This window comes from Thamnophis sirtalis, unplaced genomic scaffold, assembly GCF_051295495.1.
Source record: "Thamnophis sirtalis isolate CommonGarterSnake01/CBP01778 unplaced genomic scaffold, rThaSir2_p1.2 scaffold_11, whole genome shotgun sequence".
Taxonomy (NCBI): Eukaryota; Metazoa; Chordata; class Lepidosauria; order Squamata; family Natricidae; genus Thamnophis; species Thamnophis sirtalis.
In genome coordinates, this window is record NW_028261391.1 from 24,018,021 (window position 1) to 24,033,438 (window position 15,418).

Genomic DNA, 15,418 nt, shown 5'->3' on the forward strand with positions numbered 1-15,418 from the left:
GAGGCTGAGGAACAACACTGGGGTAGAAGGTACACAAAGTCTGCCCTAATCCCTCTTCCCTGCGTCGAGGGGCGTCTCTCCTCCCTCTTACATGCATGGCTCGTAACTTTAACGGGAACCGGAAGCGTGATTGCGATTTCATTGAACGCGTCGCCCTCTCTAACCGGCAAGCGCCGCTGTCATTTATTTATTTCTCGCTTTCCTCTCCCGGACCTTTCTCTGATAGGGCAGCTCTTTCGTGACGAAATCACCCCTCTCGGCCAATGGAGTAGGACCACGGCGGCGCGGAGCTTTTGTTGCTTTGGCGGCCCCTTCGGCATTGGCTCGTGTTTCCAGGTAGGACCCTTTTATGGGTCGGACTCAGTCAGACGGGGGAAAGGATTGGCCAATGAGTTGGAAATCGGTGGAGGCGAAGGAAGTTTTTTGGCAGGGACCGCGGACGAACGGAGTCCCCATAGCCCGGCTAGCATTCACCAAAAAGAGGGCCATCGCTTCCCGATGCCGAAGCGGGAGAGACGTATTTCATTTGCCCTCCTCTTCTTGTCGTGGTGAGGGAACCCGCTCGGCCGGCGGAAATAAAGAGAAGCCGCCTCAGGGAATCTGCCGGGGAGGTTGTTGACCTGGGAGCCTCTCGCCGTCTGCGACCAGCGCTAGGAAAAAGGGTCTACGGTGGGGAGACCCACCGGCCATTCCCCTCGGCTTCTGAAGCAAAGCAGCGCTGGATTACGTGTGTGACATGTCTCCAGTCATCTCCTCTAAGGATAATAGCCGGCATCGCCGGCCAGGCAATTACCAGAACGCCCTGGATGTGATGCAGAGTAAGTCTCTAGATTTCTACGAAGATGGCCCCGTGGACGCCGTCGGAAAAGATGACAGGGAGCCGCTGCTTCAGGAACCACGTATCCAACCTGTGGAGCCTCCCCAAGACTATAGAGCGGAGTTTGGCAATATCTTGCTCCTTCTCTTCCTGTATGTGCTGCAAGGGATTCCTTTGGGGCTTGCGGGTAGCATCCCCTTCATCTTGCAAAGCAAGAATGTAAGCTACAAGGACCAGGCTTTCTTCAGTTTTGTTTTCTGGCCTTTCAGTTTGAAGTTGCTTTGGGCTCCCTTGGTGGACGCTGTGTACTTCAGGAACTTTGGTCGCCGAAAGTCTTGGCTTGTGCCTACTCAGTACATTATAGGTCTTTTCATGATGTACTTGTCCGTGCGGGTGGATTCTCTGCTTGGGGAGGTCGATGGCCAAAGCCCAGATGTGGTGGCCCTGACTGTGACCTTCTTTCTCTTTGAATTCCTAGCAGCCACTCAGGACGTAGCTGTAGATGGCTGGGCATTGACTATGTTATCACGAGAAAATGTCGGCTATGCATCCACTTGTAATTCTGTGGGTCAGACGGCTGGCTACTTTTTGGGAAATGTCTTGTTCCTGGCTCTTGAATCACCTTCCTTCTGCAATAAGTATTTACGCTTTCAGCCACAAGCCAAAGGAATTGTTACACTTTCAGGTAAATGTTGGATACAGACTCTTATGGTTTTTAAGGCTTTTGTGTCCATTTCAAATTAGAAAATTTCACATATAAATATGGTGATAGGCTCATTTCTGAGCCTATTTATTGTACAATTTATATTGTTGCCCATCTCATGACAATATGAGAGTTGTCTGCTTTGCATAAGATCTTTTTATAGGATTGAAGAACAATGTAATAGTTTTCAGTGTTTCCATATCCATCCAGCTTTGAAAATACAAAATCAGTGTGACATCTAACACATGCTTCTGTATTAGCATATTTACTAAGAATGTTAAGTTATTTTATAAAGATCTGGCATGTGTCACTTCATGCCAGATGGCACTTCTTTATTTGAATATCTAGAGTATTCTGATTGGTTATATCATAGCTGAAATGTTTTCACTCATTTACAAAGCTACATCAAGCTAGTTTATCCTTGTCCAAACCTACCAATTATATCAGTGAAAAAGGCAAAATTTCCTATACATGTGGCCTAGAAAAGAAACTAAATAGTATATATTACATTTATCCTACAAATAAAAGCCCCCAAATTTTAGAGCTTTCTTAGACTATTCTTCAGGGAAGAAGCATATTGGCTCCAGTTTTTCCTGATCAATGTAGCTGGTATAATTGATGACTTGGAGATTTTTATCCAATACCCATGTCTCTTGGGTATAGGCTTATGCTTGTATGGTTGTTATAAGACTTTCCAGGGCTTCCCTGTGGATTTCTGGACTCTTGGAGGAACGGCAGCTGCCTCAAGCCTCAAAGTCTGAGAAAGAAGACAGGTTAGATTCTACAAGAATTCCTGCCTTTGTCCTAAAGGAAAGGAAGCAATAGAAGATGGATATTGGAAACTTCTTGCTGAGAGAGATTGAAGTAGCAGTCTGTCAACTGGATAGTCTTTAAAGACAAGTGTGTCTTTCTAGAGACACATTTGGAATGTGAAAGAAAGATGTTGAAGACTGATACTTCCAGTAAGAAATATTTCTTTCTGTCATTCATGTGGAAACAAATGAAACAGCACTGAAAACATGTAAGGTAGTATGAAATGTTGGGCAGGAGGACAAAGAAGTTGAGGCACAGGTGATGCTTTCTTTCTCCTTTTTATTGGTGTAAATGATCTAAGAAGAGAAAGAGAAGACTACTGGAAGTATACAACAGACTATCCAGATAATGCCAATGGAAATGGTTTAGACTCTTAAATAATAGGATACTTTTCCAAGTTGAGGCACTGCTGGCAAGAGAAAATTGAAAGTGAAGATGTTTGAAAGGTGTCTTGAAAGCATGATAATGAGGAGCAATATGTAGAATGTGTAACCATCCAATAAGCACATAAATCAGGAAGGTCACGTTACATTTCTGTACAGAATATGGGAAACAAGAAAAGCTAGAAATGTTAACGCTAGAATGTGAAAATAATGTAGTATTAATGAAATGGAACTCATAGTATTCAAAGATTTAGTGGTATAAATTATGCAAAGGAAAAAGCTAGACTAGTGTATTGTGTATGAGATCATGTGAAGGAAATGGACATATATATTGAGATCCAGTTAATTGAGCATGGAAAAATTGAAGATAAAGAGCCAGCTTTTCTATAGTATATGAATAACTGAATAAGTGAAATCTGATTCTGATCAATAGGGAAGAACTGACTGGGAAAGTAAAAGCAATAGCATTTCGGGACTGTGTAACTGTGCCATTTTCCTGTAATATTATACTAAGAAAAAGGAAAATTGGACCATAGTCATACACGTTAGAGTTCAAGATAGACAATTTCAGCAAGATTAGAGAAGTAGCTGTTCCCATGGCCAGAAATTGTCAGGTCCAAAGAGGTACACACGGGTTGTGTACAACTTGAAAATAAGATTCTGGAAGTATAATAGAGCACTCCGTTTCAACGAGAGGGAAAAAATAGGGGGCAGCTTAGGAAACTTGTGGATAACATACCGGTAGATAGCTTTTTAGTAAAGATGTATAGGAAAGGGAGGATGGGTGAATCAACAAGGAACTATATCTATGCAAAGGAAGTTAGAAAGTATAAAATACAAAATGAGATTTAGGTTTGCAAGGAACAAAATGGGCTTATTTGGGTCTGTCATAAGTGAAAGAAGAAAGGGGCAGGTCCACTGTTAGAATGAGTAATAGGAAGTAAGAGGTAATAATGGACCCATCCCTTTCTTATAATTACTTTTTAAAAGGTAACTCAAAATAAGAAAAAAAAATATGGTTAAAAGCTGGCTACCATAAATGCTTCAGTTCTTCCTGACCAGACTGATTATATCCAAGTCCTCAAATATTTATAGATGTCATCTCGGAGTCCTTTCATGGTTAGTGGGTATAATGAAGGGTAAGGGTTGTTTTTGTCTTTAGAAGAAAGGATTTAGCTAATTGATGTGAGAGTTTAAGAGAAACCAGGGTGAAGCATTTTATTTATCTGAGAAGAGGCAACACAGTCTCAATGGGAAAGATTTGGGAAGAAAGCATTTCAAATATATATAATAATATTTATAATTAGCTTACTACAGCCAAGGATGGGGATTTTTAACAGTTTTTAAAATTCTGTATTTATCCCAGACTGGCATTAACGATACCATCTTGAAACCCATGTTCTTACTTCTTTAGTTTTGTTTAGTTTCCAGCTGTTTTTTTTATTTTTACAACTCAGGAATGATGCTGATACTGGGCAAAATTGAAACAGATTGCTAAGCAGTCTGTGAGCATTTATAAAATAATGCATTGCTTTACAGGAGTCAGCATGGGTCAGTCATGAATAAATCATTGCCAAACTAACCCAGTTCTTTTGATAGAGGGATCAGTGATTTGACCATGGAAATGCAGTAAATTAGGATTAGGTTAGAATTTTTCCAATTACCCATTTTAATTAAATGATCTGTCACAATACATTGTTTAGTGGTACACCACATGTTTGATAGCTGGACAAAATGTGGCGATATATAAAACTTTTATTGTTATAGAAATAATTATATAAATACAGAATTGCATAAACCTGTATGGGTACTTCTGCCCAACCACCGTACTAGATTTGTATATTTTCTTAACCCTATCAAATCTGTCTACTTTTGATGTATCTGCATCAATTTATATATGTCCTCATTATAGTAGCTGTACTGTACAACTGGTGTATGTATTATACTTAAACAAACAAATCCATTGTAAGCTCAACAGAGTGAAACTTAAATCTCTTACTTTGTAAGGAAAGAAAATAATATCAAGTGTCAAAGAAAATCCAAACAAAGATAGTGATGTTATACAGGTAGATCCAGTTACTCATGGGGGTTACATTTCAACATTCAACTGCAGATAATGCAACTGCTGAAAGTGGAATATTAGGTATAAGAGCCCCAGAAAATGATTGAAAAATCAACAAAAAACCACCATAAATGCAAGCAAAAAAACAAAAATAAGGATAATGTATTTTGACCACTTCCGATTTTTTGCTCTTATATATTATTTTATTTGGGCTATAGAATAAGGCAGGGATGAACAAAAAGGAATGAATAACTAGCCTTTCTGCGTATTTTAAATACTCTTTTTAAAATAATGACTATAGAATAAAATGAAGAATAAAAGAATAGTGCTCCTTCATTCTACTGGTGAAATGAGCTACACTATCTCCAAATAAGGATCAAATAAGGTAGCATGGCACATTGTTCCTCTTTTTCCTCCTCAAAATTATGGGAAGTTTTATATTGCAATGTGAAGATGATCAGTAGCTATAACTGTATTTTCAAAGAAGGAGATAATGATGCTTCATAGAGCTCAGAGTGTACAAGATTGGTGATCCACTCAATTTCATCTCCTGTTGATTGATTGATTCAGTAGATGATGAGGTGACTGCTCAAGCATTTTTACACTGGGTTCCATCTGTGGGGTATCCTTATTGCAAAAGGTGTCCTAGTCTCAGTGCTGTTCATGATGCTGTCTTCTTCAGAAGTTATGGACTGATGAAGAATGCTAATTCTTCAGCGGGATCCAGCATTGCCCTGAAAGTGCAACAACTGTAGAATGATCTTAGTCAAACAGATAATATTGTATGACAAGATCTGACCTGGTTTCTAACCTGATTTCTTAACCAGAACATTAAATTTACTCTCATCTAAGTGAATTATATCCTTGAATAAAGGTTTGTTAAGTGCAAGGAACTTTGTAAGACACATGTCCATATTTAAGTGATACATTATTTTATATGGTTCAAGTCTAGTCATAATATCTGTACAATTTAGTATTTATTCTGTGCTTAGAATATAGTGGCTTGTCCCTGTCTGGTTTCTTTAGATATATTCCACTATAGTTTCAAAGGTCATTAATGAAAATTTGGGATTATGTATGAATATCGTTTCAGATTTCCTCTTTTTCTGGGGTGCTGTTTTTTTAATAACTACTACATTGGTTGCACTTTTGAAAAAGGAAAATAAGACAATAGCACCATCAAAAGAAGAGACAAAAGGAATCATGGATACATACAGGCTGCTTTTCTCAATAATCAAAATGCCAGCTGTCCTTACATTTTGTGCCCTGATCTTAACAGCAAAAGTGAGTAAATAATTTGTACAGTAGTTTACAGTTGGGGATTTGAGCCATTTTTGAAAAAGGTTATTTATCTGTAGACCTATGTGTCAGTCCTAGTAAATCATCATGAGTCAGATGACCACTAGACAACATGAACGCTATACAGGGAGTCTTTCACTTATGATGGCATTTGGAACTGGAATTTCTGTCACAAACTGATGCATTTATAGAGTGTCACAACATCACTTGGCGATGGCAATTCCTGCAGTTCTGGCTCCCGTCATTAACTGAAAGTTGTGATCATTAGGTGAGGCAATTTTATTTTAAAGAAACAAGTTTTATAATTATTAGTTTGCATAGCAAGGAATACCTGCTTGATTTTTTATGTTGCTGAAGAGTTTTTAAAGTATATTTTATGAAAATATAGATTCTGATGGGAAAACAAAGTGATTTAAAATCATGTCTGAGTATATTTCTTGTTGCATAACAGTAAACAGGATGTATAACATTTTTTTTGGGGGGGGGAATCAATAGTTTTATAAATTTCACATTATTGACTTCAACCAGGGTACAAGTTTCATTTAAATCAACAGTGGTTTGCCTCCCTATCTGGCTAGTGAACAAGCAAGACCCAAGTTATAAAATTAGCTATCAAGACAAATTTGAGAAAACTTAAAATTAATAATTTTAGAAAAAATTAACAAGATTTTATGTTGCAGGTTGGTTTCTCAGCAGCAGATGCTGTAACAGGTCTCAAACTGGTAGAAGAAGGTGTGCCTAAGGAACATTTAGCTCTGCTTGCTGTTCCAATGGTTCCATTGCAAATCATACTGCCCCTGATCATCAGCAAATACACAGCAGGGCCAAAGCCCTTGAATACGTTTTATAAAGCCATGCCATTCAGGTAAAATGTTTAGATTATTACATTTGATGATAAATATCACACTACCTCTTTTCATGGAATTGTATTTTTATATTTATTAAGTTAGATATATACCTCAAGAACAGGCAAATCTGGTCCAGCAGGGCTGAGGCTTATATATTAATTCTTTAAAGATATATCATTTTCTTCCAACCTTTTACTGATCAAGAAATAATATTGTGTTCCCACATAGTAGCAAATCTCAACAGTACGTTATTCTGTCTTCACTAGGCATAAGGATCGTGCGTAACTCAATTGGGTCTATGCTGGCTGGGGAATAGTAGGAGTTAAAAGTCCACAAATCTTACAATTGCAAAGTGAGAAACCTGAACTAACCAAATAAGAATGGATCTCACCTTGTTTTTTTTATTTTGTACAGATCGACAATCCCTACACTTCCTCTCTAAACCAAACCAAATTTAGACAAGCCATAGCTTTCAACTTTATCTTGCTGTTTCCTTAACAAGCCTTAGTGCACGAATAACACTACACAAAGTATAAATGAAGCTGTCAAAGCAAGATATAGAAGGACTATAGTTTCCTGTTAAAACATGTATCAGTTTTATGTTATTTGTAAAAGTGAAATTTTATTTAAGAAATGTTTTACTTGATATCAGCTAAGTGCATCTGTGACTTCATGTTTCTCAATTCACATATGTTAAATAGCACACCAGAAGCTGACCCTTTTGTTAGTGAATTAAAGTTACCTCCCACTCATAACTTTGATCTAAAACTTGTGAAAATCAGAGTGTCATGTGGGTTCTGTATATCATAGAAACAGTTTCGTTATTAATTAAAAATATTCTCATCTTTTTGTTATAGGCTACTGTTTGGATTAGAATTTGCTCTCATATTTTGGTGGACTCCCAGAGTAAAGTATGAGGGAGGATTTCCAATCTATTTCTACATTATATTATTGCTGAGTTATGCCTTACATCAGGTAAAGTTGCGTATATGGGTGGAGTTATTAGTTCAGTTTAAGTATGATTGCTTAAAGATCCTGGATCTTTAATGAATGGATTATTGAAAGCAGTAGCATCTCTGTTTAGGCTCACATGGAAATCTGAAAAACACTGGGTTGCTTTAATAAATAAGTTGTAGTCTTCTTTAATAAATACCGCAGTTGTGGAGATTCAAAACATTTTTCAGCATCACTTTTGAGATGTGTATAGCTTATACATACATACATACATGAATGCAGAAGAATATGTATGTGTTTATGTACAGTATATTTGTATGTATACACAGGTGTAGACACAGTAGCATTTCATTTTTATTGACTAATTGGGTGCATTAATTGTTGAAGAGTTATGTGATTTATAGCAATTTTTTGTCATATAATTAATAATTTCATTATGCAAAGAACAATCCTGATGAAGCTTATTGACAACAAGAATCTTGCAAGGTTCTTTTAATTCAGTGGGATAGGAATGAGATGCATGGGGATCCGTTATATGTGCTCTCAGGAGCAAAAAAATAAAAATGTTCTTATCTCATTTCTAGAAGATTGAGCAGGATATTAATGTTTTGAATTAAAAAATCACATCATGCCTTCGTGCTTATTGTCTTCCAGGTTACTGTATACAGCATGTATGTTGCTATAATGGCTTTCAATGCCAAAGTTAGTGACCCACTCATTGGAGGAACGTACATGACACTACTTAACACGGTATCCAATCTGGGAGGAAACTGGCCAGCCACAGTAGCCCTGTGGCTTGTGGACCCACTTACAGTGAAGCAATGTGTTGGAATTCAAGGTCACAGCTGTGGGACTTCAGCTGCTGCAGAAGTAAGTTTGGTGCAAAACAGATTCTCCATCTTAATGGTAGCATGCTGATACTAGATTTTCAGACTGATTATATAAATTATGAGCCCCTTTAGAAACTTTTTAAATAAATTGTTAGTTTGAATTTGCATCCTGCTTACTAGTGAGGTACTTCTCCTTTGTCTTACTAGATCATGGGTCCACATAGAATGTTTTTGCTCTGCTAATAATTCAATTGCAGCACAATGATTAAAACTATTTTCTTGAACAGCCTCTTCTACTTTGGCTGCAATCCATTTTTTAAAAAATTCTTCTCCTTAACTTGAACATGATAGCTGCATTTGACTAATCACAAGTTGACCTGATTACTTGGGATTACATGCAACCCTTGTGAAAATTATGCAATTTATACCAAGCATTGCATCAGAATGGTACTGACAAACAAATTGGATACCTTGCATTGATTGTAATTTCCTGTTTACTCCAAACTAGAAAGTTGTGATTAAAGATTCCAGAAGAAGCTAACATATTAAGCCAAGTTGGGCTGATATCCAAACTTCTTCAGAAGCCATGAATAATATTTTTAAAGGTTAGAAAAATATCCTGAAAAACGTCTGTCTGTGTGGTTGCTAAAAGTAAACACTTAAGTTGATAGCACATTATCAAAAACAATATAAAAGTATCATTTATAGATGACTTCAGTGTGCCTGACTGAAAGATTCATTCAATTTTTATAGTTGCCCATCAGTCGATAACTCTAGGCGGCTTATCAATCAATAAATACATTACAGTTAAAACACTGAAAACATTTACAACAATTTAAAAAAACAATAATTTACGTGGAGAACAAAATAATAAAACCAAATACAGGTAATCCTTGACTTACAACAGTTAAAGACCATTCAGAATTAGGACTGTTGTAGCATCCCTTTGGTCACATGTTCAAAAGACAGATGCTTAGCAACTGATTCATATTTATGATGATTGCAATGTCCTGGGGCCTCAGAAAGGATGCTTTTCACAGCCTGTAAAGCACTTCTGGCTGTTATAAAATGTCACACTCCCCTCAATCACATGACTGCATTTCAGGCACTTAGAAATGAGCACTTATGATCAGTTGTAGCATCCTATGATCATGTGACTGCTAATTTTCGGCCGTTTTTTGCGGAAAAAATCCACATTTGGGAGAATGGATTCACTTAACTGCATGACTGCTTAATAACGACATGATTCTGTCTTACAACTGCATGATTTACTTAGTGACTGCTATAAAAACGGTAAAAAGATAAGAGTCCATTCATGGGGGTACCTAGACTTATGACCAAAATGAATTAGGACCAAAATTCAAGTCTCAATAGTGATTGAGCACTACCTGAATTAGCTAATTTTATTGAACTGATTTGTAATTATTGTTTTGTTTTTGCGTTTTGTACTAACTATACCATGGGGAAAGCTTATGAGGGTGACCCATTTTAGACAGTGATGGGTTTCAAAAATTGTTTGAACCTACTCTGTGGGTGTGGCCTTTGTGGGAGTGGCTTGCTGCCCATGTGACCGGATGGGAGTGGCTTGCTGCCCATGTGACCAGATATGAAGATGCCGACGACACTTGTCAGAACCACCTTAAATTACCTCACACACAGCACTGGCATGCATAAGAATATGATGTAAACTTGCTTTTTAAAAGGCATCTTTGGTTTGCGTTAAAACAACTTCAACACACGCAATGTTCTGATTGCACCACAAACACAGTAGTCATCCTTACCTTTCACAGAGGTACTGAGTTTTATAAATATGAGCATGATAGTGTAGAATAATCATATCCAAGGACCAGTGGTGGGTTTCAAAAATTTTTAGAACCTCTTCTGTAGGTGTGGCCTGCTTTCCGGGTCCACTGGTGGAACCTTTTCTAACCGGAACCGGTTCTACCAAATAGGTGCGAACTGTAGGAACCCACCTCTGATTTTAGGCCATCAAGACAAAACTCCTGTTCATTAAAAAAAATCCAAATTAAAATATCCCTAGCTATTCTCACTTGTTCCACCTTCAGATTCAAAGATGAATCTCCACCTTTGTAGTGTTCCTCTTTCTTAGGCCAAAGATTGTGGGTTGTCAACAAATATTCTCAGCAGCTTAGTCCATTTTTTAATATTTTACACACTTTTTAAATGTGTGCAAAATGTTTTAAAGTAATGGAAGTTACGCATTCAGAAAAATGTTTAAATATGTTACATATGTAAAAAAACAATTTGCTTTTTTATACCTATATACTTATCATTTGTTCTCTATCGCACCTACCCCTTCCTCCCTTCTGGTTTTCTGTATTACAGCTTTGCTCAAAAGAAGGTGGATCTTGTACTATTACTCTGGATGGTTATTATGTGGAATCCATAGTATGCGTAGTATTTGGATTTGCTTGGTGGCTGTTTCTTGGGCCCAGACTGAAAAGGCTGCAGGATGAGCAACCAACGTCATGGAAATGCAGAAGAATCAGTTAATGAAAATGAAATATCACAAGAGACTGGCTAAAATTGCTATAGCTTTGTCATATAACATATACAAGAGAATAAGTATACACATCTAAAAATGGTCAATTTATACATGCCAAATGACTTTACAAAAGCTAAAGTCAAGTTAAGTACTGTACGTATGGATGAATTATAAAGTTTGCCCTTATCCAAAATTACCCTTAAAGTTGTTTTTTAAATTACTTTATAAAAACATTTAAAATCTGTTACTATTCTGCTAAATTACAGTTGTTGCCTTCCTTTTATGCCCTTAAAATTATCTTTGAAGAAGAAAAAGTCTTTAAAGGAACTTACAATAATTTTGATTTATAATAAACATTGGATCTACGTGGTTAAAATGCTTTAGAAAAAAAATTTTTTTTATATATTTGTATATGTTTAATATTGCTCACCGTAATTCCAAATAGATCAAAACAATGAGGATAACAGATTTTATCTTTTTTTTTTTGCCTTGCTCCTACAAAATTTAGTTTTATAAAAAATAATATATTTATAATAGTGATAATATGCTTTTTTTTTAAAGTTCAAATTTGGTACAGTACTAGTAGTTTACAGCATAAATAGCCCCAAGGTACAGAGGCATATTAATTGGTTCTGAAGTTTTTCAAAATATTAGAATCAGATATAACATCGATGACAACAGTTTGCACATGAAAAACCGAACTTATGGTTTATGAATATATATATATATTGCATATGGGACCCCAAAAGGACTAAGCAGAATATTTAGTGCCTTCTGGAAACAAGTTATGTAGATGGCGATCAAATACCTGTACTGTTAAATTTTAGAACATAAGTGTCATTCTCATAAAATATACCCATTTCTGCTGATGTCGGGAATCTAAGTAATTGTTTCAATGAACATTAGAGGACATTTTTTAGATTCTAATGATGTACAATATAATGTATATCATATTGAAATGGGCTCTGTATAGCATTTGATGTATTGTATACATCTTTCATATAAACATTTAGTGAAAAATAAAATGGTGTCATACTTTTGACACTAGGACGAAATATTGAAACACTCATATCAGGGATATATACTGTCTCAGTTTTACTGATTATTTCAATAAGTCAGTTCTTTCTGAAATTGACATTTTTGATTCCATGTGAATCTTTATGATTTACACTTTTGTTTGAAGCTCTTTTCAGAGTGTGAATAAATTTTAAAACTCTAGTATTTATGTTAGAAAATATCTTTTAAAACACACTTCTGTGTGTTCCAATGAACAGGAATCCAAGAATGAGTAGGAAATACTTCCAAGAAAATAAAATAGTGTTAGTTTTCAAATACATTTTAACCTTATCAACAGGGGGAAGATAACCTTTTGTGTTTGGTTGACACTTCTCTTAGAATGTGTAATAGAAATTCTGACATGCTGCTCTGAAATACTGATAAAATATTATTTAAATACTATAGATAAGAACAATCAAATTTGGTAACTTGAATGAAAACTCCATAGTGCTCACAATAAAGAGACTTCATTTTCATTACTATTTTACAACAACCTGATTTGGATTTTCTTAAGTTTGACGTATCCTTACTGCATAGATTACCACAAATTCAATAACCATAATTAATGGTTTTAATAAATATAGTGAATATGCTAGAATATGAAGGCCAGGGATAAGTGGCTAGAGATGAGACGAGAGGAAAGGAGAAATATTTAAAAGAATTCTTCCCAGGATTTCCTTCTTTCAGATAAGAGTTCGGTTAATATATTAGATGTTCCTAGGCCTTTTCAGTAGGAGGCAGGGCTTTCTTCTAGAAAAAAACTATGTAACAAGGAGTATTCACCACAAATGATAAAATAGCCTTTTTATGTTTTCCTATTCTGTATTACTGTTAATACAATGTGCCAAAATAAATAAAGGTTATCCATTTAAACAAAACTCTGGCAATGTAAAATAAATTATGTAAATTGGTAAAATTCAGAATCAATAGAAAAGTTACATTTCTAAAAATATGAGCTTTGAAATGTCACCTGAATTATAAAAGTTGACATTGAAAAAATTGTGCTCAAGGAGATTGTGGGTGATATTTCTCAAACAGCATTCTCCTTTCCACAAGCATTAAACACACTTTTGAAATGCAAAAAGAAATTTAAAATAATTATTTTAGTCTTGATAGCCAAATCTAAATCCATGTCATGTGCCCCTCAATCTAAAATAAACCCAGCTTGTGAGATACAGCATTGGTTCCCCCATCCTGTCCTAGGGCTTTTTTATATGTTGGTTTAGATGTTTGTACACAATCAGAATATGTCCCTCACAGATACAAATTAAGCAATTATTTCTAAATATTGTTTTCAAGGCTTTATACAAACATAAAAACACACAAATATATTCAAATTTCAAGAGAAGCTTACTATAAGCCTCTCTTCTAAGAGTCATGGGTTAAGGTTTTTTAAATATTACTTTTAGGAACTAATTACTGATGTGATATACAACTGTCCTCAAATCTTTCAAATATAACCTTGGTAATATTTCTATTTTTGCTGTATAAAAATATCTAAATATACTATAGGCTATCATAAGTTAAAGACATGTTTTTGTGTTTTTAACCTGAACCAATATTAAATGAGAATTAAATACACTATATTTCCAAAAGTATTCACTCAGCATTAATCAGAAGCAGTTGTGAGCAAATACTTTTGGCAATATAGTGTACCTGTAGGCCCTAAAAGCTGTGGTGGTGAGGTTTTGTGCTAGTTAATAAAATTTCTGTGGAGACTCCAAATGAAGTAAGCTAGTTGAGAAATATTCTGATGGGTTTTCACCAAAATTTGATTAAATAAGTTACTGAATTGGAATAAATAACATTTATCATTTGCAACTTAATCAGCAGTCTGCCACTGTCTCTTGGTTTGCATTATTAAGATTTATAAAGCTAAGGTTTGGTTTGTTTGTATTAGTTACCCATGCCATGCTTTTATTCTGTCTTGATATTATGATGAACTCATTCTCTTCAAAGTTTAATCAAGCACAACCTTAAAAATAACGGGCAGTATATTATTTCCCTTGGTTTGGATAGCCTAAAATAACTTGAGGGAAAACAGAATACAATCAAATCTATTTCCATGTAATTTTATGAGTTGTAAATTCTTGTTGAAGAAAAGCATTCTCAAATGTTTAAAACATATTTTTAGTTATGAACAATTTAATGATGGGTAGTAACTCTGAAAATATTTTGACTATAATACAGAATGGAAATGCATATTTTGGAAAATTGCTAATTGAGCTTTGAGGGGATTCCTCGGTAGTGGAGCATAAAATCAGAAAGTGTCACTTAAAAGCACATCTTTTTTTAAAAAAAACTTTTGAACTAACTGTTAAGCACCTTGAAGAAATTGCTGGCCTTTTAAGATAAAAATTGGTTCACTTCAAAAATAAATTCATGATAATTTAACAAAAAAAATGTTTACTGGATTCTTTAAAACATTTAATATTTTATAAATATTTAATATTTAAAACATTTGCAAACCGGTAGCAAAGGTAAGTTGATTTCACCCCTGGATTGCAGAGATGTTAAACAGTCAAGGTTTCGGATACTCAGATATTTTCCAAGAATCCTATCTCTTCCAATAAGAGAATGGCAAGTATCTGCAGGATAGATGGTGCCAAGGGTATACAGGTGGTCCTTGACTTACAACAATTCATTTAGTGACGATTCCAAGTTAAAACAACACTGAAAAAAGTGACTTATAACTCTTCTTCGTGCAACCGCTGCATCATCCCCATGATCAAAATTTACATGCTTGGCAACTAGTTCATATTTATGACATTTGCCGTGTCCTGTATCATGTGATCACCTTTTGCAACCTGACAAGCAAAGTCAATGGGGAAGACAGATTCACTTAACAATTGCATTACTAACTTAAGAACTGCAGTGATTCACTGAACAAGTGGAGCAAAAAAAGGTCATAAAATGGGGCAAAATTCACTTCATGTCTCACTAAGCAACATAAATTTTTAACTCAATTGTGGTCATAAGTTGAGGACTACCTATAGTATATACTGTATAGTATGTACTCAATGGTCAAAGACGAGTCTACATATTATATTTTTCACTTACCACCCCATTTTCAATCAAAAGGATTTCTAGAATGGCAACAAATTCCTGCTCAAAAGCTTTCACTCTAAACATCACGATACAAAAAGA

At 35.4% G+C, this 15,418-nt stretch overlaps 1 protein-coding gene across 1 annotated transcript; it reads left to right on the plus strand.

Annotated features, from left to right (window-relative positions):
• The first annotated feature begins 373 nt into the window (after positions 1-373).
• Positions 374-14,097, plus strand: SLC33A1 (solute carrier family 33 member 1). The gene is made up of 6 exons (XM_014053023.2): positions 374-1,502; positions 5,872-6,062; positions 6,758-6,942; positions 7,783-7,900; positions 8,534-8,749; positions 11,056-14,097. Exons 1-6 carry the CDS (start codon positions 737-739, stop codon positions 11,221-11,223), a joined length of 1,644 nt encoding a protein of 547 aa, XP_013908498.2. The 5' UTR covers positions 374-736; the 3' UTR covers positions 11,224-14,097.
• The last annotated feature ends 1,321 nt before the right edge of the window (positions 14,098-15,418 follow it).

Coding starts and splice junctions, on each gene's coding strand:
- SLC33A1 (XM_014053023.2), top strand. CDS start 737: ATGTCTCCAGTCATCTCCTCTAAGGATAATAGCCGGCATCGCCGGCCA. Junction 1,503..5,871: donor AGGAATTGTTACACTTTCAG/GTAAATGTTGGA, acceptor ATATCGTTTCAG/ATTTCCTCTTTTTCTGGGGT. Junction 7,901..8,533: donor TGAGTTATGCCTTACATCAG/GTAAAGTTGCGT, acceptor ATTGTCTTCCAG/GTTACTGTATACAGCATGTA.